At 39.0% G+C, this 18,498-nt stretch overlaps 1 protein-coding gene across 3 annotated transcripts in view; it reads right to left on the reverse strand.

Moving 5' to 3' along the window:
• The window catches only part of PLEKHA1 (pleckstrin homology domain containing A1), a 59,115-nt gene that overhangs the window by 26,218 nt on the left and 14,399 nt on the right, over positions 1–18,498 (reverse strand). For all 3 annotated transcript variants that reach the window (XM_088019813.1, XM_088019815.1, XM_088019814.1), the window contains exons 2-4: positions 12,746–12,906; positions 8,417–8,473; positions 6,189–6,234 (exon numbers count right to left, since the gene is read on the reverse strand). In XM_088019813.1, the coding sequence (XP_087875939.1) occupies positions 6,189–6,234; positions 8,417–8,473; positions 12,746–12,886 (244 nt within the window). In that variant the 5' untranslated portion in view covers positions 12,887–12,906. The remainder of the gene's footprint in view (positions 1–6,188; positions 6,235–8,416; positions 8,474–12,745; positions 12,907–18,498) is intronic.

Genomic DNA, 18,498 nt, shown 5'->3' on the forward strand with positions numbered 1-18,498 from the left:
GTTTGCAGCTACCTTCTGAAAAACCATGCTAGGTTCAATACTGTCACTCGCTCGGATTTGAAAAGATCATATGTAATAATGCTTTTATCACTTAATAACTTAGGTAAAACTCTTATTTTTAATGGCCGTGTTTTTCACGAAATGGAAATACCACAATATATTTAGCCAATCCCCTAATGATGGACACTTAGGCGATTTCCAATTTTTGAAATCATATAAATTATCCCAGTGAAACATCATGTACATTTATCTTTCCATACTTGGGTTACCAGTTCTATAGGATAAATTTCTTAACACAGATGTGTTGGGACAAAGGGAATTCACCTTTAAAACTTTTATAGATATTGGCAACTTGTCTTCCCAAAAGGTGTAACCCATTCACATTCCTAACAACAGTATATGCAAACAGTACCCCACACCAGTCCTGATTAACACTGATGCTAGTCAGGGACCTTGTCTTCAGCCCTGAGACTCTGATATTGGAGCTGGGGTCCGCAAACAACATTTCCTAGGACCCCTTGCCAGCTGCTAATGGGAGGTACTGATGGGAGATTAGGTGTGAGGGAGGTCGGGGGAGAGGACACCTCTTTGTAGGTTCCTGCTACCGCTGCCCTCCCTCCACCAGCAGCAACACACGCTAGCTAGTTACTGGTCCAGGCGCTTCTGCCGCTCTCTACCCGAGCCTCACGGGCTCCTCAGACACCCCTCACTAGCTTCATCCTGGCCCCCTTCCAAAGTCCTAGGTTCTGGTGATACCACCTCTCCCCTTTCATCTCTCCAGCCATGTGGGTGATAGCAGCTTTATACAGTTTCTAATTTCTGGGTTTCTTCAGCATTCCCTTTGTGCTCTTTCAGTCTTCCCACAAATGGGTAACCAATTCCCTGTAACAAATACCCCAGGGTTTGAAATACCTAATGCAGAGTGTTTTCCTGACTGGACCCCAACAGATACAGCAATCTCTGACTACCTAATTGGTAAATAATCATATCTTGTTTAAATGTGAATTTCTTTGATTACTGAGACAAATTAGTTTTATATGTTTCTTGGCCTTTAGAATTTGTTTTGTGAGCTTTATTTTCTTTACTCATATTTCTCCTGAGTGTTCATTTATTTTGTATTGACTTGGAGAACTTTTATATTAATCACTTCTGTTTTATTCCCCATCTGTCATTTGTCTTTTCACTTTGCTCATGGTATCTTTTATCAAACAGAAATATTCTATCAATCTTCTCTTTTTCCTGTAATGACTTGAGCTTTCACATATTTAGAAAATCTCCCCAACCAAAATTATAAAAATCAACACCGTGATATTTTCAGCACTATGTCCTTTATGTCTTTATATCTAAAATCTTATATTTGGAACTTTTTGTGCAATTTAACTGATATATACCTGTTTAGTGACTTTCTACTTGTATAAAGCAAAGCATACCAGCATACACAGTTGTGTACAAACTACCACAGTCAACTCTTGAATCAAAGCTTAGTAATTATATTTCATGAGCATTTACTTTTAAAAACATAAATATCATTCTAGGAGCTAATGCACCTGAATAGCTACACTGTTGCAATTTTGAACTATAAAAATAACTTCCAAAGTCTCCATCAGAATATCAAATGACATACTCGCATTCAGTTGAATATGACTAAGGAAAGCGGGAAATGAAAACCCTCAAGGAAAAAAAGTTTTTTCTCAAATGCACAGGACTTTGAAATTGGAACTGAGACCAAGACACTAAACCAGAGCTTCCTTGAACTGAGATGAGGATCTGAGCAAGGAAGTCAAGTAGTTCCTTGGGAAGTGCTGTATGACAACTAGTCTGGAAACTAAAGAAATTTAAAACACTGTAAATCAGTTATTTTATATCTTACTAGAGACTGGAGAAATTATAAATGCCACTGCATAAATTAAGGTAAATGAGTAGCACAGGAGGATATATGTTAACACACTGCTTTTATTTTTAATTTCTAACAACTGGCAAAGCACCCCTTCACAATCTTGTTCCAACTCAGGCTGAGGCCGAGCTTCCCCCACCCCCCAATGGCTTCTTCCCTCAATGCTCTTCTGGGTATCTGCCGGGATCATCTGAAGAGCCTGAAAATCTAAGCACTTGGTACTACACTATACCTGCTACAAAGCAAGCGCTTAATATGTCTATTTTTGAGTGAATAACATTCATATAAGGACTTCTTTTAAGGGAAAGGAGGCAAATATGCCTCTCAAAAAGATTTTTTTTTAAATGATTTATTTATTTATTTGACAGAGAGAGACACAGCGAGAGAGGGAACACAAGCAGGTGGAGTGGGAGAGGGAGAAGCAGGCTCCCTGAGGAGCAAGGAGCCCAATGCGGGGCTTGATCCCAGGATCCTGGGATCATGACCTGAGCTGAAGGCAGCCGCCTAATGACTGAGCCACCCAGGCACCCCTCAAAAAGATTCTTAACACACCCTGCAGTCCAAATAAAAATTTAGGTGCTATATTATTGTATACAGTGCATGGCAGAAAGAAGCATAATGATATGATGGGAGGGAAAAAAATCAGAGCCTGGCGTCACTCAGACCTGACCAGCTCATGCACTTAACTAGCAATGTCATCCTGCAAAACCCATGTAATCTCTCTGAGCCCCATTTTCTTCATCAATGAAATGGATGCAACCCATTTGTTCCTTGAGGGGTGGAGGTGAGAGATGTAAAGAACCTAGGACAGTACTTGGGACAAAACAGAGATCATCATCTTCATCATCATCTGGAGATTTCCAAGTAAGAAAGCATTGTGGAAAATGTAAAGCAAATTACTGAGAAGTGGCATATTAACAATGTTGGGAGGGAGGCGGGGACAGAGAAAGAAAAAAACATTGGAATAAAACAAAACTATACAAAACCTGTAAGTTGCCATGCTTTTAAATCAGAGGTTTCACAGTGTATGATGACTCCATCCCAGAGGCTTGTGTTCCTACTACCTTTTCACTTGAGTACCTCTTTATTTCATTTTAAATCTTTACCATCAGAGTGAACGTATCGGATGGGTAAAGGGCAAGCGCAAACATGAGCCTGACTGCAAACAAGTATCTCACAACCTAGGAGCAACCTAGGTTATGGTTCGAATGTGGTTACGGACCACATGGTTATGCGACCCTTTCCACATGACTTCTTTGTCAGTCTCTCTGTCCTCTCTTTTTAGTCAGATGGTGGACTTTCTTAGAAGAACCTCTAATTTTCTCATTTCTCTCCTCTCATCTTTTTCTCTGTTCTACTTTTAGATTTTGACTTTTTTCTTCTGAGTTTTCCACTGTCTTGTGTCCCTTTCCCTATTTGACAGTTCTCTCTCCTCAAATGTCATGTAATCTTGGGCTGTCTATTCATATTTAAAAACAAGGTATTAAAAAACTGATTGGAAGCTCTCCTGAAGATTTGTAGGGCTGCTAACTGCTGGACCTCACTACACAGCAAACTCCTCCAGTAGAAACACCCAGACGGCAGCACCTATGGCTCTCTTCTCTTGGGTATGCAGACTCTCATCCCACTACACATGGCTGCCCAGTGCTCCGGGACTGGACACAGGAAAAGGGTACATTCAATGTGCAGATTTTCATTTAGTCCTCCTATTTTCAGTTTCATGCCTCATCCCTCCCCTTCTCCCCAAGCACCGAGCCTCACTGATTCTATTTCTTTTTTTTTTTTTTAAGCTTTCATTTAAGTAAACTCTATACCCATCATGGGACTCGAACTCATGACCCCAAGATCAAGAGTCACGTGCTCCTCCAACAGAGCCAGCCAGGCACCCCTCACTGATTCTATTTCTAAAGATACTACACATGCCATTTCTTGCTGGGATTGTGGACAGGCAGCTGCCTAAGCCGGATGGAAGCAGGGACCAGAGGCTGTCCCCAACACAGACATCCAAATGTAGTCCCTGTTTTCAGTCCCTCCTCTTGTTGCATCCCCAAACAGTACCCAGAACCTAGCTCTATCTGGACTTGGAGTGGGAGGCAGGACCCTGACAGGCCAGCTCTTCACTGGCCTCTGCTGCGACTCTGCTAAGTCATTTTACATTCCTCTGTGCACTTCCCATCTGTATACACTGCGGGTTACAGGTATCTGCCAGGTTCCTCAAAGATGATTTGAGTGTTTCTTGTTCTCACACTTGTTTTTGAGCAATCTGAGCTGAAATAATGGCAGAACAGTTCTTTATGTTGCCATCCTGAATGGAAGTTATGGTTCCATTTTAGGAGCCTCTGCCTCCCTTTCTGAAGGCACAAGCATTTCACGAATCTCTTTTCTATCTAATTTCTACTAATAAACTACTGGGAAACCAAAACTCTTAATCTTTGATTCCAAGTAATATCACCCATTCTAAATACTCCAGTAACTGAATGTCACATCTATTACTATATAGTGCTATTCCTTCAAACCATAGGTTTGAGATTTACATTAAAGACCTGTCAAGAGTACATGCCGTACACATTCTAAAACACAAAGTTCTCTGTTACTTGACTTGCGCCCACTAGCTTTTCATTCACAAGGCTCTGAGGCATTTTCCTATTTAGTGACCAAAATTATAAATTTGTAATAAATACATAAATTTTTTTAGTCTCTTAGTGGTGATAAAAGCCTTATAGAGGATTCTCTGAACAACTACCTCACATCCCGCTCATATCCTGTTCTCTTACTGGATGTACATGACTGCCATCAGATGTTATCCCTAACACAATGCCTAGAGAAGAAACTTGCGCTTTACAAGCAAAAGAGAACAAGGAACTTTAACATCAATTCTACCTCAAGAAGTTTCTTACTTTCATGTAAAGCATGCCAGTTGGCCACTCTGAATTTTGTCCTTTCCATGACGAGGGTCCACTAACATACTGGGGGCACATCAATTCTCCCAGCTTCAACTACCACCCACTATCTTCACAGGTTCTAAACTTCTCCATTCCTGATCTTCAGACTCCACGTAGTCCTCGATTACTGTCACCACAACACTTCCATTTGGATGCTTCCCCACCACATCAAACTCCTTACTGAACATTTTACCCAATCCAGCTCTCCTTGACTTCTCATTTCTTTACTGGAAGCGAACCTACCGGAAACCTCTCTCTTCCCACACGTTCAGTCACCGAGTCCCTTCACGTTTCCTGCTAGTGCTGTCTGTCCTTCCTCTCTCCCCCACTGCCACCACCCATATGCAAGCCTTTAGGTAAGGATAGTTCGGGAGCCACTGAACTAATCTACCTGCAACAAAACTATCCACGCAAAAAACTTCCTTCACCTTATGTCAGCTTTCCAGATGCTAATTTCTCAGCTCCTGTACACACACACACACCCCACTTGTCAACATGTCATACCCGGACTCCCACCGGCCCTTTCCCTTTCTGGTCTGTCGCTGTTCGTTCGCAGCAGCTTCCAGGAGTGTTCAGGGGCTCGGGCACACGGTGCTCTTCTCCCCGGGACGCCTCTGCCCCTGTGATCCCACCCCCTCCCCTCTTCCCAAAGGTAGACAATGATCAAGGGTAGCTGGCCCCTGACTCCAGTGTCTCCTCACCCAGTGTGGCTTCCCCGAATCCCCAGTGAGGGTCTGAAGCTCTTCCTCTGTGCTTCTTTAATAGAATGTACACTCCTTTATCTATTGACTGTAATAAATGCAATGATGTTTTCAGCTACTGTGTCTGTGAGACAGCAGCCTGTGAGACGCTTAAGGGCAACGACTGCCTCTTATTACTCTTGCAGCCCCAGGGCCAAGCAGAGTGTGCACATACTAGACATTCACTAGGTGTTTGCTGAACAAGTGGGTCAGACAGCCTCAACTACCCCCAAACTGTAAACTTCTCACTACCCACAAGCTGAAAACCAAATCCTTTCCATTATTTATACATTTATTATAAAATAATACAAGGTAGAAAGTTAAAAATTGCTGGAAATCTCACTGGTGGGAATCACTATACATGGTAGATAATGTCTGCACCTGAGCAGAGGGAGGTGGCTATGAGTGGGCTGGACTCGGGAAGGAGGCTTCAGGGGTAGGGGAGTCTTATTTCTTCACCTGGATGGTGGTTTCAAGGGAACTTCCCTTAGAATAATCCATTAATCCATAGGTTTGTGCTGTGTAGTTTTCAGGAACTGTTTTCTTTTACAGTATAATGTAATTATATTAGCCAAACTTAAATTAACAAACATATAAAATATGGCTACTTACCAAAACAGAATTCAGCCTTTGGCCTGAGCTTAGTTGCATCGCTAACCTAACAAAAAAGAAATGAGTCACTCACTTCTTCATATGCTGCTATAACCAATTTTAAATGCTGCATGAATATCCACATGTATGATTTCCCAATAACATGCATTTAGCACACAGATCTAAAATTAAACCTTAAAGACTACTGAAAAAAAACTGCAATTTAAACACAGAATATGGCTCCCAACCGTAAGATGTTTGAAACAAATAATACTTCCATGTTCTTTTTGAATAAACTTGTATTTATTCAAAGGAAATGTGAAGATATTGAAAGCAAACCATTAAGTTTTTATGTAACACATAGAAGAAATTTTAGTTTAACATAATTTTCAAAATACCTTCAGAATACTCTACAGAAACTATGAATTCTTCCCAAATTGCGTATTTCCAAATTAGCTGTGAACCTTAAGAGAAAATGATGGTGGGCAAAGGGGAGATTGTGTATTTAATCAAGTCCAAAAATGCAGAAGGCATTGATCTTCAATGAGGAAACCAAAATGGCACTGGATCCTCTTATATATTAGAATACCTTGGGATACTGGGGTCACTTTGCTAAATGTGCAAACGTTTCAGAATGTTTCACCTTCTGAAACAACTAGCTGCACCTGGTTGCTGTTACCCCTTTAAATAAAGTAGCGCTCTTGGAAGCCCATTCATGACTATTACCACCCTGCTACCCAGTGTTAGAACATATCATTGTAGCATCTGTTTTGTACCTTCAAAAAGAATTCTAAGTCTGGGGTTCCTGACTGATCCCAACTACAAATTCACAGCTCTGAGTCACACTGGAATTTGTTCCAGGAATAAATTCTGGAAAAAAAGTGGCATGTCTAAAGTAGAGTACAAACTGTACAATTCAAACTTCAGAAAGCTGTGGGACAGAGATGAAAGGCAGCAGAAGTGCACAGAGAAAGTTATATTTTAAAAGAGGAGCATAGGAGTTGGGAAGCAGATGGCCAGTCAGGCCCACTTGCTTAGTTAATACTTTATTTTTAAAAAGAGCTCCCATTTTTAAAAAGACCAGGTTACAAACGACTGAAAAGATATAAGCATACGGGCAACCTCTCCCTCAACTGCCTATTCCTCATCATTGCACTGAGAGTCAAAAATGTCTAGCAGCATATTTACATTACAGTACACATTTACTGTAAGCAAGCAAGAAGACAAGGGGTCTACAGTTTTACAGTGGAATTCTATGCTTCCTAATAATAATTGTTATAGAATTTAAGATGCAAGCTACCCTAAAGCATTTATTAAATGTCTTAATTTACAGGAATATTTGAGGTATACTTAAACAATATTTGTCTTTTGCAAATTAAATAATACGGTTTTAATTAAATAAATAATAATAAAATGTTGCCCTTTAAATATGTAATCTTTGTTGTGTAAGGGCTGATTCTTTTTGTTGTTGTCAATGAGAACAATACTGAGAACAAAGTACTTCATCTACAAAACTGTCCTTTAAACAGAGGTGCATACACTTGTAAACCAGTTTTCTCCTAAGGACCTTTGCTAACAAATTCCAATATATGCGTAATAGTATGCACACACACATGACTTAATGCTACTTTTCATATCTCATAACTTAAGCCTCTACAAACATTTGTATAAAAACCCCACAGGTCTGGCTCTTCAACATCTCTATCTCAGTTCCCAAAACACCAATAAAATAAAGGGGGGAAAAATACCTGAAAATACCAAACCTAAATTTTTGAAAAGAAAAATAATACTGCAAAAATTCCAGAAATATCAACAAATAAGAAAACAGAAATTAGTAGAAACAAGGTGAAATGAGGGAAAACCCATTGTTTGATCATGAAGATGGTTTTCTTCAAAATAAAACATAAGGAAACAAAAAGTCAAAGGTAATGGGATTAAAAGTTAGAAAGTTTAAATAAATACAGACTTAGAAAAAATCTTTTCCGATCTTAGTCCTTCTGATGTCCCAATCATAAAAGCTAATGTTAACTTTTACAATTTGCCACATCTTACAAGTTAACCCCATATTCTTCCTAAATTTTATCAAAGAACTTCTTCCTACACGTAGTGACCAGGTACTATTTTCAGCATGATATGAACCCGAACATCATCACTAAATGACACAGAAAGGAAACTGCTCCTTTTATTCACACTCTCATTCCAAGGAATTTTAATTCATGCATGAATGTCAAACAATATAGAAAAACTACCTTTGAAATGTAGGTAAGTTTAATGGCTCCCACACGTGATGACCCAGAAGGTAAGTTCTGGAAACAAATTATTAATATATAATTAAAATCCAACATTAATTTATTTTATAATGTTCTAAACATACTAGAAAAAGTTAAGAAATTAGATTTTTTAGTATCACATTTTACAAATCAACTTTTTCAGTTCAAGTATTTACAAATCAAGTTGACAATGTAGATAACAAAACCAAACTCTATTGTGTTCCACCATAATGCATTCTATAACTAAAAGGCTATTTTTATCATTGTGGCTAAACTGTTCTTTAAAAGCCATAAGCATAGGGTTGTGATACAGGATCATTTAGGGTTGTAGTAGAAAATGGTTGTTTGGGAACTTGAACTAAGAACCTAACTTACCTAACCTAAATTAAAAAGTAGCAAGGAATTTACACTGTTAAGAATTTGAACCACTAACGAAGGTTTGTGAGCATTCAAATTGTGGGCAATCAAAATTGTACTTTAATATATCCTGTAATATAATAAATTGGATGGGTTACAGAGGGGGAAGATAGAGGCAGGAACACCAGATAAAAGAGCCTGGAAAAAAATAATAAAGAATATAAGGAAAACTTTGGTAGAAGATTTTAAAAGTAAAATTAAAACAATGTTAACTTTCAAAGTTTCCTCCACTATAGATTAACCAAGATCAACTTTTTAATTAACTTTATAATAATGTACATTAAAAAGAAAACCTTTGGCTTTGTTTTTATGAATGATTAGGAGGTACGTTTCTCGGACCTCTCTATAAGCTTACTGGAAACAATTAATTATATGAAAGCCGAGACATTTCAAAGACTTAAGATTCCCAAACATAAACTGGTTATTGTTGACAGGGACAGGTCTTTTCAAAATTTTCACTCCCATATAAATTGTGTTATGTTTTGCTTTAAACTATATACTATGTTCCAGCTTCTAAATATAAACCATGACTGTATATAAAATAAAATTGTAATTTTTAAGGTACACTGTTAAATGGTTGTGTTCCTATATAAAATGTTTTACGTTTAGAGGTTGCTTTGTTGTTGCTGTTTTTACTTTTGGATAAGGAAATGAAATGTTAAAATGTCTTCAAGAGCTCCTAACTACTATCAAAGTGATTTTTTTCAAACACTGCTACCATTCCATTCAAAAGTGTTCTCTTAAGTCCTCCAAAAATTTATTATTTTAACTACTGAATACAGTTCTAAGCCTTGTATGAGGAAGAGAAATGAGAACTATGTCACGGCCACATGACATGAAGGGTCACAGATTAAACAGTGGCACAGTATAGGGAAATATAAGTAGGTAAGAGATAAAGAATATTCCAAATACCTAGTTCCTATGGATCAGTATGATTACTGCCAAGTTCAACTACAAAAAAGTAGGTTTCAAAACCTGTTCCCTGACGGTGAACAAGAAATAATCAACTAGTGACGTTTTAAGATAAAAAGGAAAATGAGCCATTTGTTTTTATGAGTTCCTACACTCTTTTTGCCAAAAATATTTTTTTCAAGTTTCTTCAAAGTCACTCCCTGGTACAGATATTCAATTATTTAATTCTCCACCACTACCCACATCCTCAACAAAATACAGAAAGCTCCAAATGGATGCCTAGTAATACACTAGAATGGATTTTTAAACCAACGGTTAGTGGTAAAGAAAGGAAAATGGAGGAAGATGGCTCCCTAAGGACAGGTGAGCCAAACTGATTTTCTTCTCATTATCAGGGTTATTATGATCAGTACAGGTGTGTTACAGCACCGTAACATAAGCAACTAGATTGAAGCAGATGAAACTGTCATTTTTTAGTCGATCAAAATGGTGGTATATTGGCAATTTCATGTGGTTCAACCTAACATAATAATCTTAGCAAGACATTTTACTAAAGTTTTCATGAGGAAATATAAGTCTTAATAGATTTAAAAACAACACAAAGCTGGTGTACTGATGGCTAATCCATTGGCTGCAGAGTCAAGATTGTAAAAGGTTCTTATCAGTTAGAATGAAGAGTTAAAATTATTAAGAACCAAATAAAAAGACAAATTTAAAATTCTGTACTACATTCAGAAAAACCAATGTGCTAATTACACCATGGAAATCTGGCTTTTAAAGAGTTTGTGCTGGGGCACCTGGCTGGTTCAGTCAGAAGAGCAAGTGACTCTTGATCTCAGGGTCATGAGCTCAAGCCCCACGCTGGGTGTTGAATCTACTTAATAAACTTTTTTAAAAAAAATTGCAACTCTTAAAACAACAACAAAAAAACAGTTCATGTAGAAAAAGATCTAGCTGAGTACAAACTTTAATATCCACCCTCCCTGCTACAGCCACAGTGACCTAGTCTCCACACAGGCCACAGCCTTCCTTGCTTGGACTTCTTTGTCCATGCTATTCTTTGAGCACTGGAATACCCACTTCTCCATCTCTTGGCCAAAATCATATCCACCCTCTGGTCAATTTTCAATGCTACTACCTCCATGAAGACCGTAACTCTGTTCCAAATTCATGTTTCCTTCAGTGTAATAAAGATAGTCCATTTTGTGCTCACCTTCTTCTAGCTCTAAGTGGGAAGTGCTGATAAAAGGAATTCTGAGGGGAGAATCTATTATTATGAAGAAAAACGACCAAGGAGCTTTAAATACAATTCGGGAGAATCCATATGTATCAGTCCACCAGGTCTCGTGAAGAGAGAGAAACCAGGAAGAGCACAGGCCAGAATGGTCATAAAGAGGAGAAATCCGATTTCTATTAAAAAATAATAAATAAACATGAACTTTTGATTTCTGCTGACCTGTTCCTTCTCCCACTGACTCTGGCCAAGTAAATTAAGGTTATTAATCATTGTAGGTCCACAGCCAGGCTACTACCACCCAAGAAAGGTGGTTACACCCAGAGATAAGGGTCAGTAAGCTCTATACGGGTAAGGATAAAGAGAAGACAGTCTCTAGGGAAAAAGTCTCAAAGTCAGCACTCAAATAACTACACTCAATTAAAATACAAATTATTCTCCAAAATTTCAAAGGCTGTGTCTGGATAAAGGACTAAACTTACTTTATGGAGAATCAGAGGACAGGGTAGGATTAATGCGGAGCAGATACAAGGAAACAGATTTCGGCTCACAGAGCAAATAATAATTAAAGCGTCTCAAATACCGTAAGTACGTTTTCATAATGTGTAATTCAAGCAACAGCTAAAGTGAAGATCAGGGACAGACAGGTTTCCTGCATTGAGGAGAAGATGGAATTTGTACTAAGGTCCCTAACAACTTGAATTCCATATAAACAAATATAAATGCATTAGTACATAAATATTTTGTCTAACCTGAAATAAGTACAGGGTGGTAAAGAATACTAGACCGGTTGTCAGGGGATCTAGTTCCTTCTCCATGAAACAGAATGAACCTCCCACCAGTCCCCACTCCTCCCTTGACTCTAAGTTCCTCACCCACTAGACAGGATCAGCTTAGACATTTGTAGGGACTCACCTTTGCAACATCCATCCCAATGTGAATGAAGAGATTCACCGGGAGAGAAAACTTAAAACTACTCGACAAATGATCTCTAATCCAAGGTTTTTCATAGATCTTAAAACAGGGATTCTGATTTTTAATTTATGACATTTCCCCAATGATTTGAAAGGCAACAATAAAATCAAAGTGCATTTCAATTCATGAATGGCATCACACAGCTGACACTCAAATCTGCTGCTACAAGATGAAAGGACTACATGTGTGTGCAAGCGTGGCAACTAGCTCAGTAGTTTCTTTACCAAAAGACAGCAAGCTCAGGCGCCTGGGTGGCTCAGTTGGTTTAGTGACTGCCTTCGGCTCAGGTCATGATCCTGGAGTCCCGGGCTCGAGTCCCACATCGGGCTCCCTGCTCGGCAGGGAGTCTGCTTCTCCCTCTGACCCTCCCCCCTCTCATGCTCTCTCTCTCTCTCTAATAAATAAATAAAATCTTAAAAAAAAAAAAAAACAGCAAGCTCTATCCTAGAGACAGTATCTTAAATTTAAATGATTTCAGAATTTTTTACCAGAGACAGCATTTCTCTCCCCCTGGGGGGTGGGGGTGGGGGAACGGACATATACACATGCACAAATTTTTATTGAATAAACTTAGTTTCATCTTCTGAAATTCAAGTAAGACAGCAGGAGTTGAGCATGCAGGACAGGAAGAATGCAGCCAGTAGAATTAAATCTAAACATAGACTTTTTGGGAAAACAAATCCTAACAGCCATATAGTATGTTAAATATTTTAATAATTAAAATTCTTGTGTGCTTTTGAAAAAAGGTTAACCAGCTGGATTTTACAAACCTGTGGATTATCCATGTACCATACAAAACTATCTTCTCTGGTATCCAATATGAAGTACCTTCGAAGAAATTTCCCACTGTTTTCATTTTCCTCAATGTCTAGAAAACCACAAATGCGATTCTGACGATCCACATAAGGCATTTCTAAGCCTGAACATTACACTGTAAAATAAAAACATTTGACAGTAAGTATTTCTCAGTGGACTTCAAACATAAAATGTGCCATATACAATTTGTTTAACAAAGAGCCTACTTCCCAACATGAAGTGGTGATGTACATGTGAATACATACAAAGCATGGGCAAAACCATTTTTGAAATTAAGATTATGAGTGGTTACTAAATACAACTATACACATTGATTGGAACAAAGGAGAGACATTCACCTCAGCTGAATAACTGACCTCCTTTTTTCCCTAAACACACCCAGATGAGCCAAAAAATTAGCTATCCAAACTTTAATTTCCTCACTTATAAATTGAGACAATCTACCTTTCAGATTATTCCAGAATATTTTTAAATTCACAGAACAACAGTAGCTAACACTTACTGGCCACTAACTATATGCTAGGCTCTGTGCAAGGTTCTTTTCCACACATTTTCTCACTGAACCCTCAAAACGACCGCCATGAATAGGAATCACCATCCCCATTTCACAGATAAGAGACTTAAGGCTCATAAGGGAAAGTGATTCTCTAAGATTAGAGAATTAGTAAATAAATCAAAACATGAAACCAGATTCTTGGGCTCTAGACCTTGTATCTTAACATCTACACCACACTCTCTCTCTAAAACTCTTCGAATCGCAAAAACTAAAATGAATCAAAGTAAAATTAATTAACATCATGAAAGAGAGCTAAGCAGGTATTATGTGCCTCCTGATGAAGACACAAACATCACCTATGAAGCAAGCATGTAACAAAAAAGTTTTTATCTGAATCGGATCCAGTCTCTAGATCTCCCTATGTCAAATCACCACTTTACAGACGATAAAGAACGCAGAGGAACACAGTAAACTGCACCACAGGGGTTCAATCAGCCAAAGCCAGACTGTGGGAAACAGCAGGACAAACAGCCCAGTTTCTTCAGTAAATAATTATGGGGGAAAAAAGAGGAGAAGGGAGAAGTTATAGATTAAAAGAGACTTCAAAAGCATATCATATTCTGATTCTTAAAGTGCTAAAATTTTTGTTGTACTGATTAAAGTTAAAAACCATGACTTGAGTAAAAAGCAGTTCCCAGCCATTTTCTTCTCTAGAAACTGTAGATATGTGACTCCTTCCTGATGGATGCAAATCTGCGGACTGTTCCTATTCCAACATCTTTTGGCAGGCTGAATTTATATATGTTAATATATATATTAACTACTTCTTCATTTAAAGGTTCAAGGTTGTTTCACCCACAGTGGAAATTCAATTAGAACACATCCTGATATACTGCATATTTAAATCACTATTCTATATGCATCCAGAGAAATCAGACACACCAAAAATTTTTAAACAAAATTATCCACTAAGGTCATGTATGTGTGTTATTATAAATCTGGCACTTAGAGGAGATAATTTCTTTAATGAACTTACCCAACATTTTAAAAATTTCTTAAGTGTAATCAAAACTTGAAAAATTAATATACCATAATAATGTATAGGCATATCTCCTTTTATTGCACTTCACAGATACTGTGGTTTTTTACAAACTGAAGGTTTGTGGCAAATCTTACGTGGAGCCAAGTCTACTGGCACCATTTTTCCAACAGCATCTGTTCACTTGGTGTCTCTGTGTGGCATGTCGGGGTAAGTCTCACAATACTTCAAATCTTTTCATTATTATTATATTTGTCATGGTGATCTGTGATCAGTGACTACGACTCGCTAAAAGCTCAAATGATGGTTAGCATTTTCTTAGCAAGAAAGGGTTTTTAAATTAAGATATGTACATTGGGGGCGCCTGGGTGGCTCAGTCGTTAAGCGTCTGCCTTTGGCTCAGGTCATGGTCCCAGGGTCCCGGGATGGAGCTCCACATTGGGCTCCCTGCTCAGCGGGAAGCCTGCTTCTCCCTCTCCCACTCCTCCTGCTTGTGTTCCCTCTCTCACTGTCTCTCTCTCTCTGTCAAATAAATTAACTAATTAATTAATAAAATCTTTTAAAAAAAGATAGGTACATTCTTTTCTTTCGATGTAATACTGACTACAGTATAGTTTGAACGTAACTTTTATATGCACTGAAAAACCAAAAAATTCATTTGACTTGCTTTATTGTGATATTTGCTTTACTGTGGTAGTCTGGAAGTCTGGAATCTAACCCACAATATCTTCCAGGTATACCTGTATCCCACCGTAAAAACTACCCACTTGAGTGGTGACATGAGGATAGACACACACCAAAGGAATAATACTGAGACCCCAGACAAACCCATACATCTATGGCCAACTGATTTTCAACAAAGGTACCAAACATCATGCAATGGGGAAGATTTGGCCTCTTCAAATTATGGTGCTGGGACAACTGGATATCCACATGCTAAAGAATGAAACTGAACCCTTCTTCACACTATATATGAAAATTAACTCAAAATGGATTAACAATCTGAATATAAGATAGCTAGAGCCATAATACTTTAAGAAAACATGGAGGCTGATATTCATGACCTTGGATTTGGCAATGGATTGTTAGATATGACAATAAAAATATGAACAAAAAAATAGGCTAAATTGGACTTCATAAAAACTAAAAGCTTTTTTTTTTTTTTTTTTTTAAGAGACAGAGAGTGTACAAGCAGGGTACGGAAGGGGAGAGAGAAACTTAAGCAGACTCTGCACTGAGCTGGAGCCTAATGTTGGGCTCAATCTCAGGACCCCAAGATCACAACACGAGCTGAAACCAACAGTCAGATGCTTAACCAACTGCACCACCCAGGGTGCCCCAAAACTAAAAGCTTTTTTGCATCAAAGAACATCAAGAAAATGAAAAGAGAACCTACAGAATGGGAGTAAATATTCACAAATTACGAATCTGACAAGGGTCTAATATCCAGAATATAAAAATAGCTCTTACAATTCAATAACAATCCAAATAAAAAATAGGCAAGGACTTGAAAAGTCATTTTGCCCAAAGAAGATACACAAATGGCCAAAGAGAACCCAAAAAGATGCTCAGTATCATTGGTAATTAGGGAAAATGTAAACCAAAACCACAGTGAGATACCACTTTATACCCACTAGGATGGTGATAATTAAAAGAAAGGAAAATAACAAGTGTTAGCGAAGATGTGGAAAACCTGGACCCCCCCCATTGTAAAACGGTACAAGAGCTACGTAAAACAGTTCAGTAGTTCTTCTAAAGCCGAACAAATTACCATACAACTCAGCATTTCCAGTCCTAGATATACACCCAAAAGAAGTGAAAACAAATACTCATAAATATTAACAGCAGCACTATTCACAATAGCCAAGAAGTGGAAACAACCCGTATGTTCGTCAACAGGTGAACAGTTAAACATATGATCTATCCAACACAATGGAATATTATGCAGATACAGAAAAAAATAAAGTACTGATATAATAATCCAATAAAAAGTCTGGCAGAATATTTTATAAAAATTGAGAATATGGTATGTATTTTATAATAAATATTGAAATGCACATGACCTAGAAAAGCCAAATCAATGGGGTGCCTAGGTAGCCCAGTCACTAAGTAGCTGCCTTAGGCCCAGGTCATGATCCCAGTGTCCTGGGATCGAGCCCCACACCAGGCTCCCTGCCTGCTTCTCCCTCCCTCTCCCTCTGCTGCTGCTTCCCGTATTTGTGCTCTCTCTCTCTGTGTCAAATAAATAAATAAAATTTAAAAAAAGAAAGAAAAGTCACATCTACTTCCCAAAAGAATAGAGTAGGATGACTTACACTATTTGATTTTAAGACTTACAAAAAAGCTACAGCAATAAAGACAGTGTAGGATTTAAAAAAAAAAAAAGATTTAATAATCAGTGGAACACAGAAGCATCCAGGAACAGACTCTTACATATTTGTCAATTGATTTTCAACAAAGATGCCAAGGCAATTCCATAGGGAAAGGATAGTCAACAAATGGTGCTAGAACAATTAGGTATTTATGTGGGAAAAAAAATGTAACAAAATTAATCACAGACCTAATATAAAAGTTACAATAAAGCTTCTTAGGGCGGAGCAAGATGGCGGAGGAGTAGGAGACCTGGATTTCGTCTGGTCTCAGGAATTCAGCTGGATAGGGATCAAACCATTCTGAACACCTACGAACTCAACAGGAGATCGAAGAAAAGAATAGCAACAATTCTCTGAATAGAAAAGCAACCACTTTCTGGAAGGCAGGACGTGCGGAGAAGTGAATCCGAGGCGATCTTCGGGAGGATAGACGGCGGGGGAGGGGGCCTCCGACGGCCGCTTCTGGCAAGTGATAGAACCGCGGAGCACAAAATCGGAACTTTTAGAAGTCGGCTCAGCTGAGGGACGTCGCTGCAATGGCTAAGCGGGGGGTGGAATCCTCGCGGGACAGTGTGGCCTCAGGACCCTTGGGGTCACAGAAAGACCGGGGGAGCCTGAGTGCGGCAGAGCTCCCAGGGATCGGAGCGGGGAAGCCGGCTGCAGAGACGGAGCCGAGGCGCGGGCCCTCAGCTCGGGGTGGCCACAAACTGTGATCGGTGACAGTCGCGCCACTACTCCTCCAGCAGGGACCCAACAAGTGGCAGAGCCGGGGAGACTCACCTTCCCTCCCCCAGGAGGAGCGGCGCGGGAGCGCACCGCAGGGATCTGCTGGGTTTGGAGACCACACGGGGTCGGGTGCCAGAGACAGAAACGCTCGGTCACAGGCCGGGTGAGCACGGAGTGCGGCCAGAGACCGGGGAGACGGGAGTGACTGACTGCTTTTCTCTGGGGGCGCACTGAGGAGCGGGGCCCCAAGTTCTCGGCTGCTCCAGGCAGAGATTGGGAGGCCGCCATTTTCACTCGTCCTCCTCCAATGCTATAAGGAAAGCTTGCAGGAAACAAAAGCTCCAGAGAGCAAACCCGAGCAGATTGCTTAGCCCTGACCTGGCAAGGGTGGGGCAATTCCAGCAAAGACATTTGGGAACCACGGCAACAGGCCCCTCCCCCAGAAGATCAGCACGAACAGCCAGCCAAGACCACGTTTACCAATCAATGAGAACGGGAGAACTCCAGCTAGAATTCATGGCCTTTTTACCATGATTCATCAGTCTTTCAAAGTTAATTTTTTTAACTGTTTTTTTTTCTAATTTTTTCCCTTTTTCAACCAACATCTTATCAATCCTTTTTAAAAAAAAATTTTTATTTTTCATTTTTAGAGTCGTATTCTATCCCTTCATAGTAGTTACCTTTATTTTTGGCATATATATATGCCTGGTTCTCTCTTTAAAATTTTGAGATACAGTTTCTTCTAACATATCAAAATATACCCTAAATCTCTAGTGTATGGCTTTGTTCTAGTCTCCTGCCTGATCACATTCTCTCCCCTTTTTTTTCTTTGCTTTCTTTTAATCCTCTTCTTTTTTCAAACGTCAATTCCTTTTTAAAAATTTTTTATAATTTTCATCTTTACAGTCATATTCCATCCCTTCATTGTATCAACCCTTATTTTGTACATATATAAGTCTTTCTTTCTTTAAAATTTTAGGAGGCACTTTCTTCTAACAGACCAAAATACACCCAAAATCTACTGCGTGGCACTGATCTATGCACAAGCCTGATCATATTTGATCATATTGTTTT

This window comes from Eumetopias jubatus, unplaced genomic scaffold (assembly GCF_037043125.1).
Source record: "Eumetopias jubatus isolate StellerSeaLion01/CBP00866 unplaced genomic scaffold, mEumJub1_p1.0 scaffold_17, whole genome shotgun sequence".
In the NCBI taxonomy this organism is placed as follows: Eukaryota; Metazoa; Chordata; class Mammalia; order Carnivora; family Otariidae; genus Eumetopias; species Eumetopias jubatus.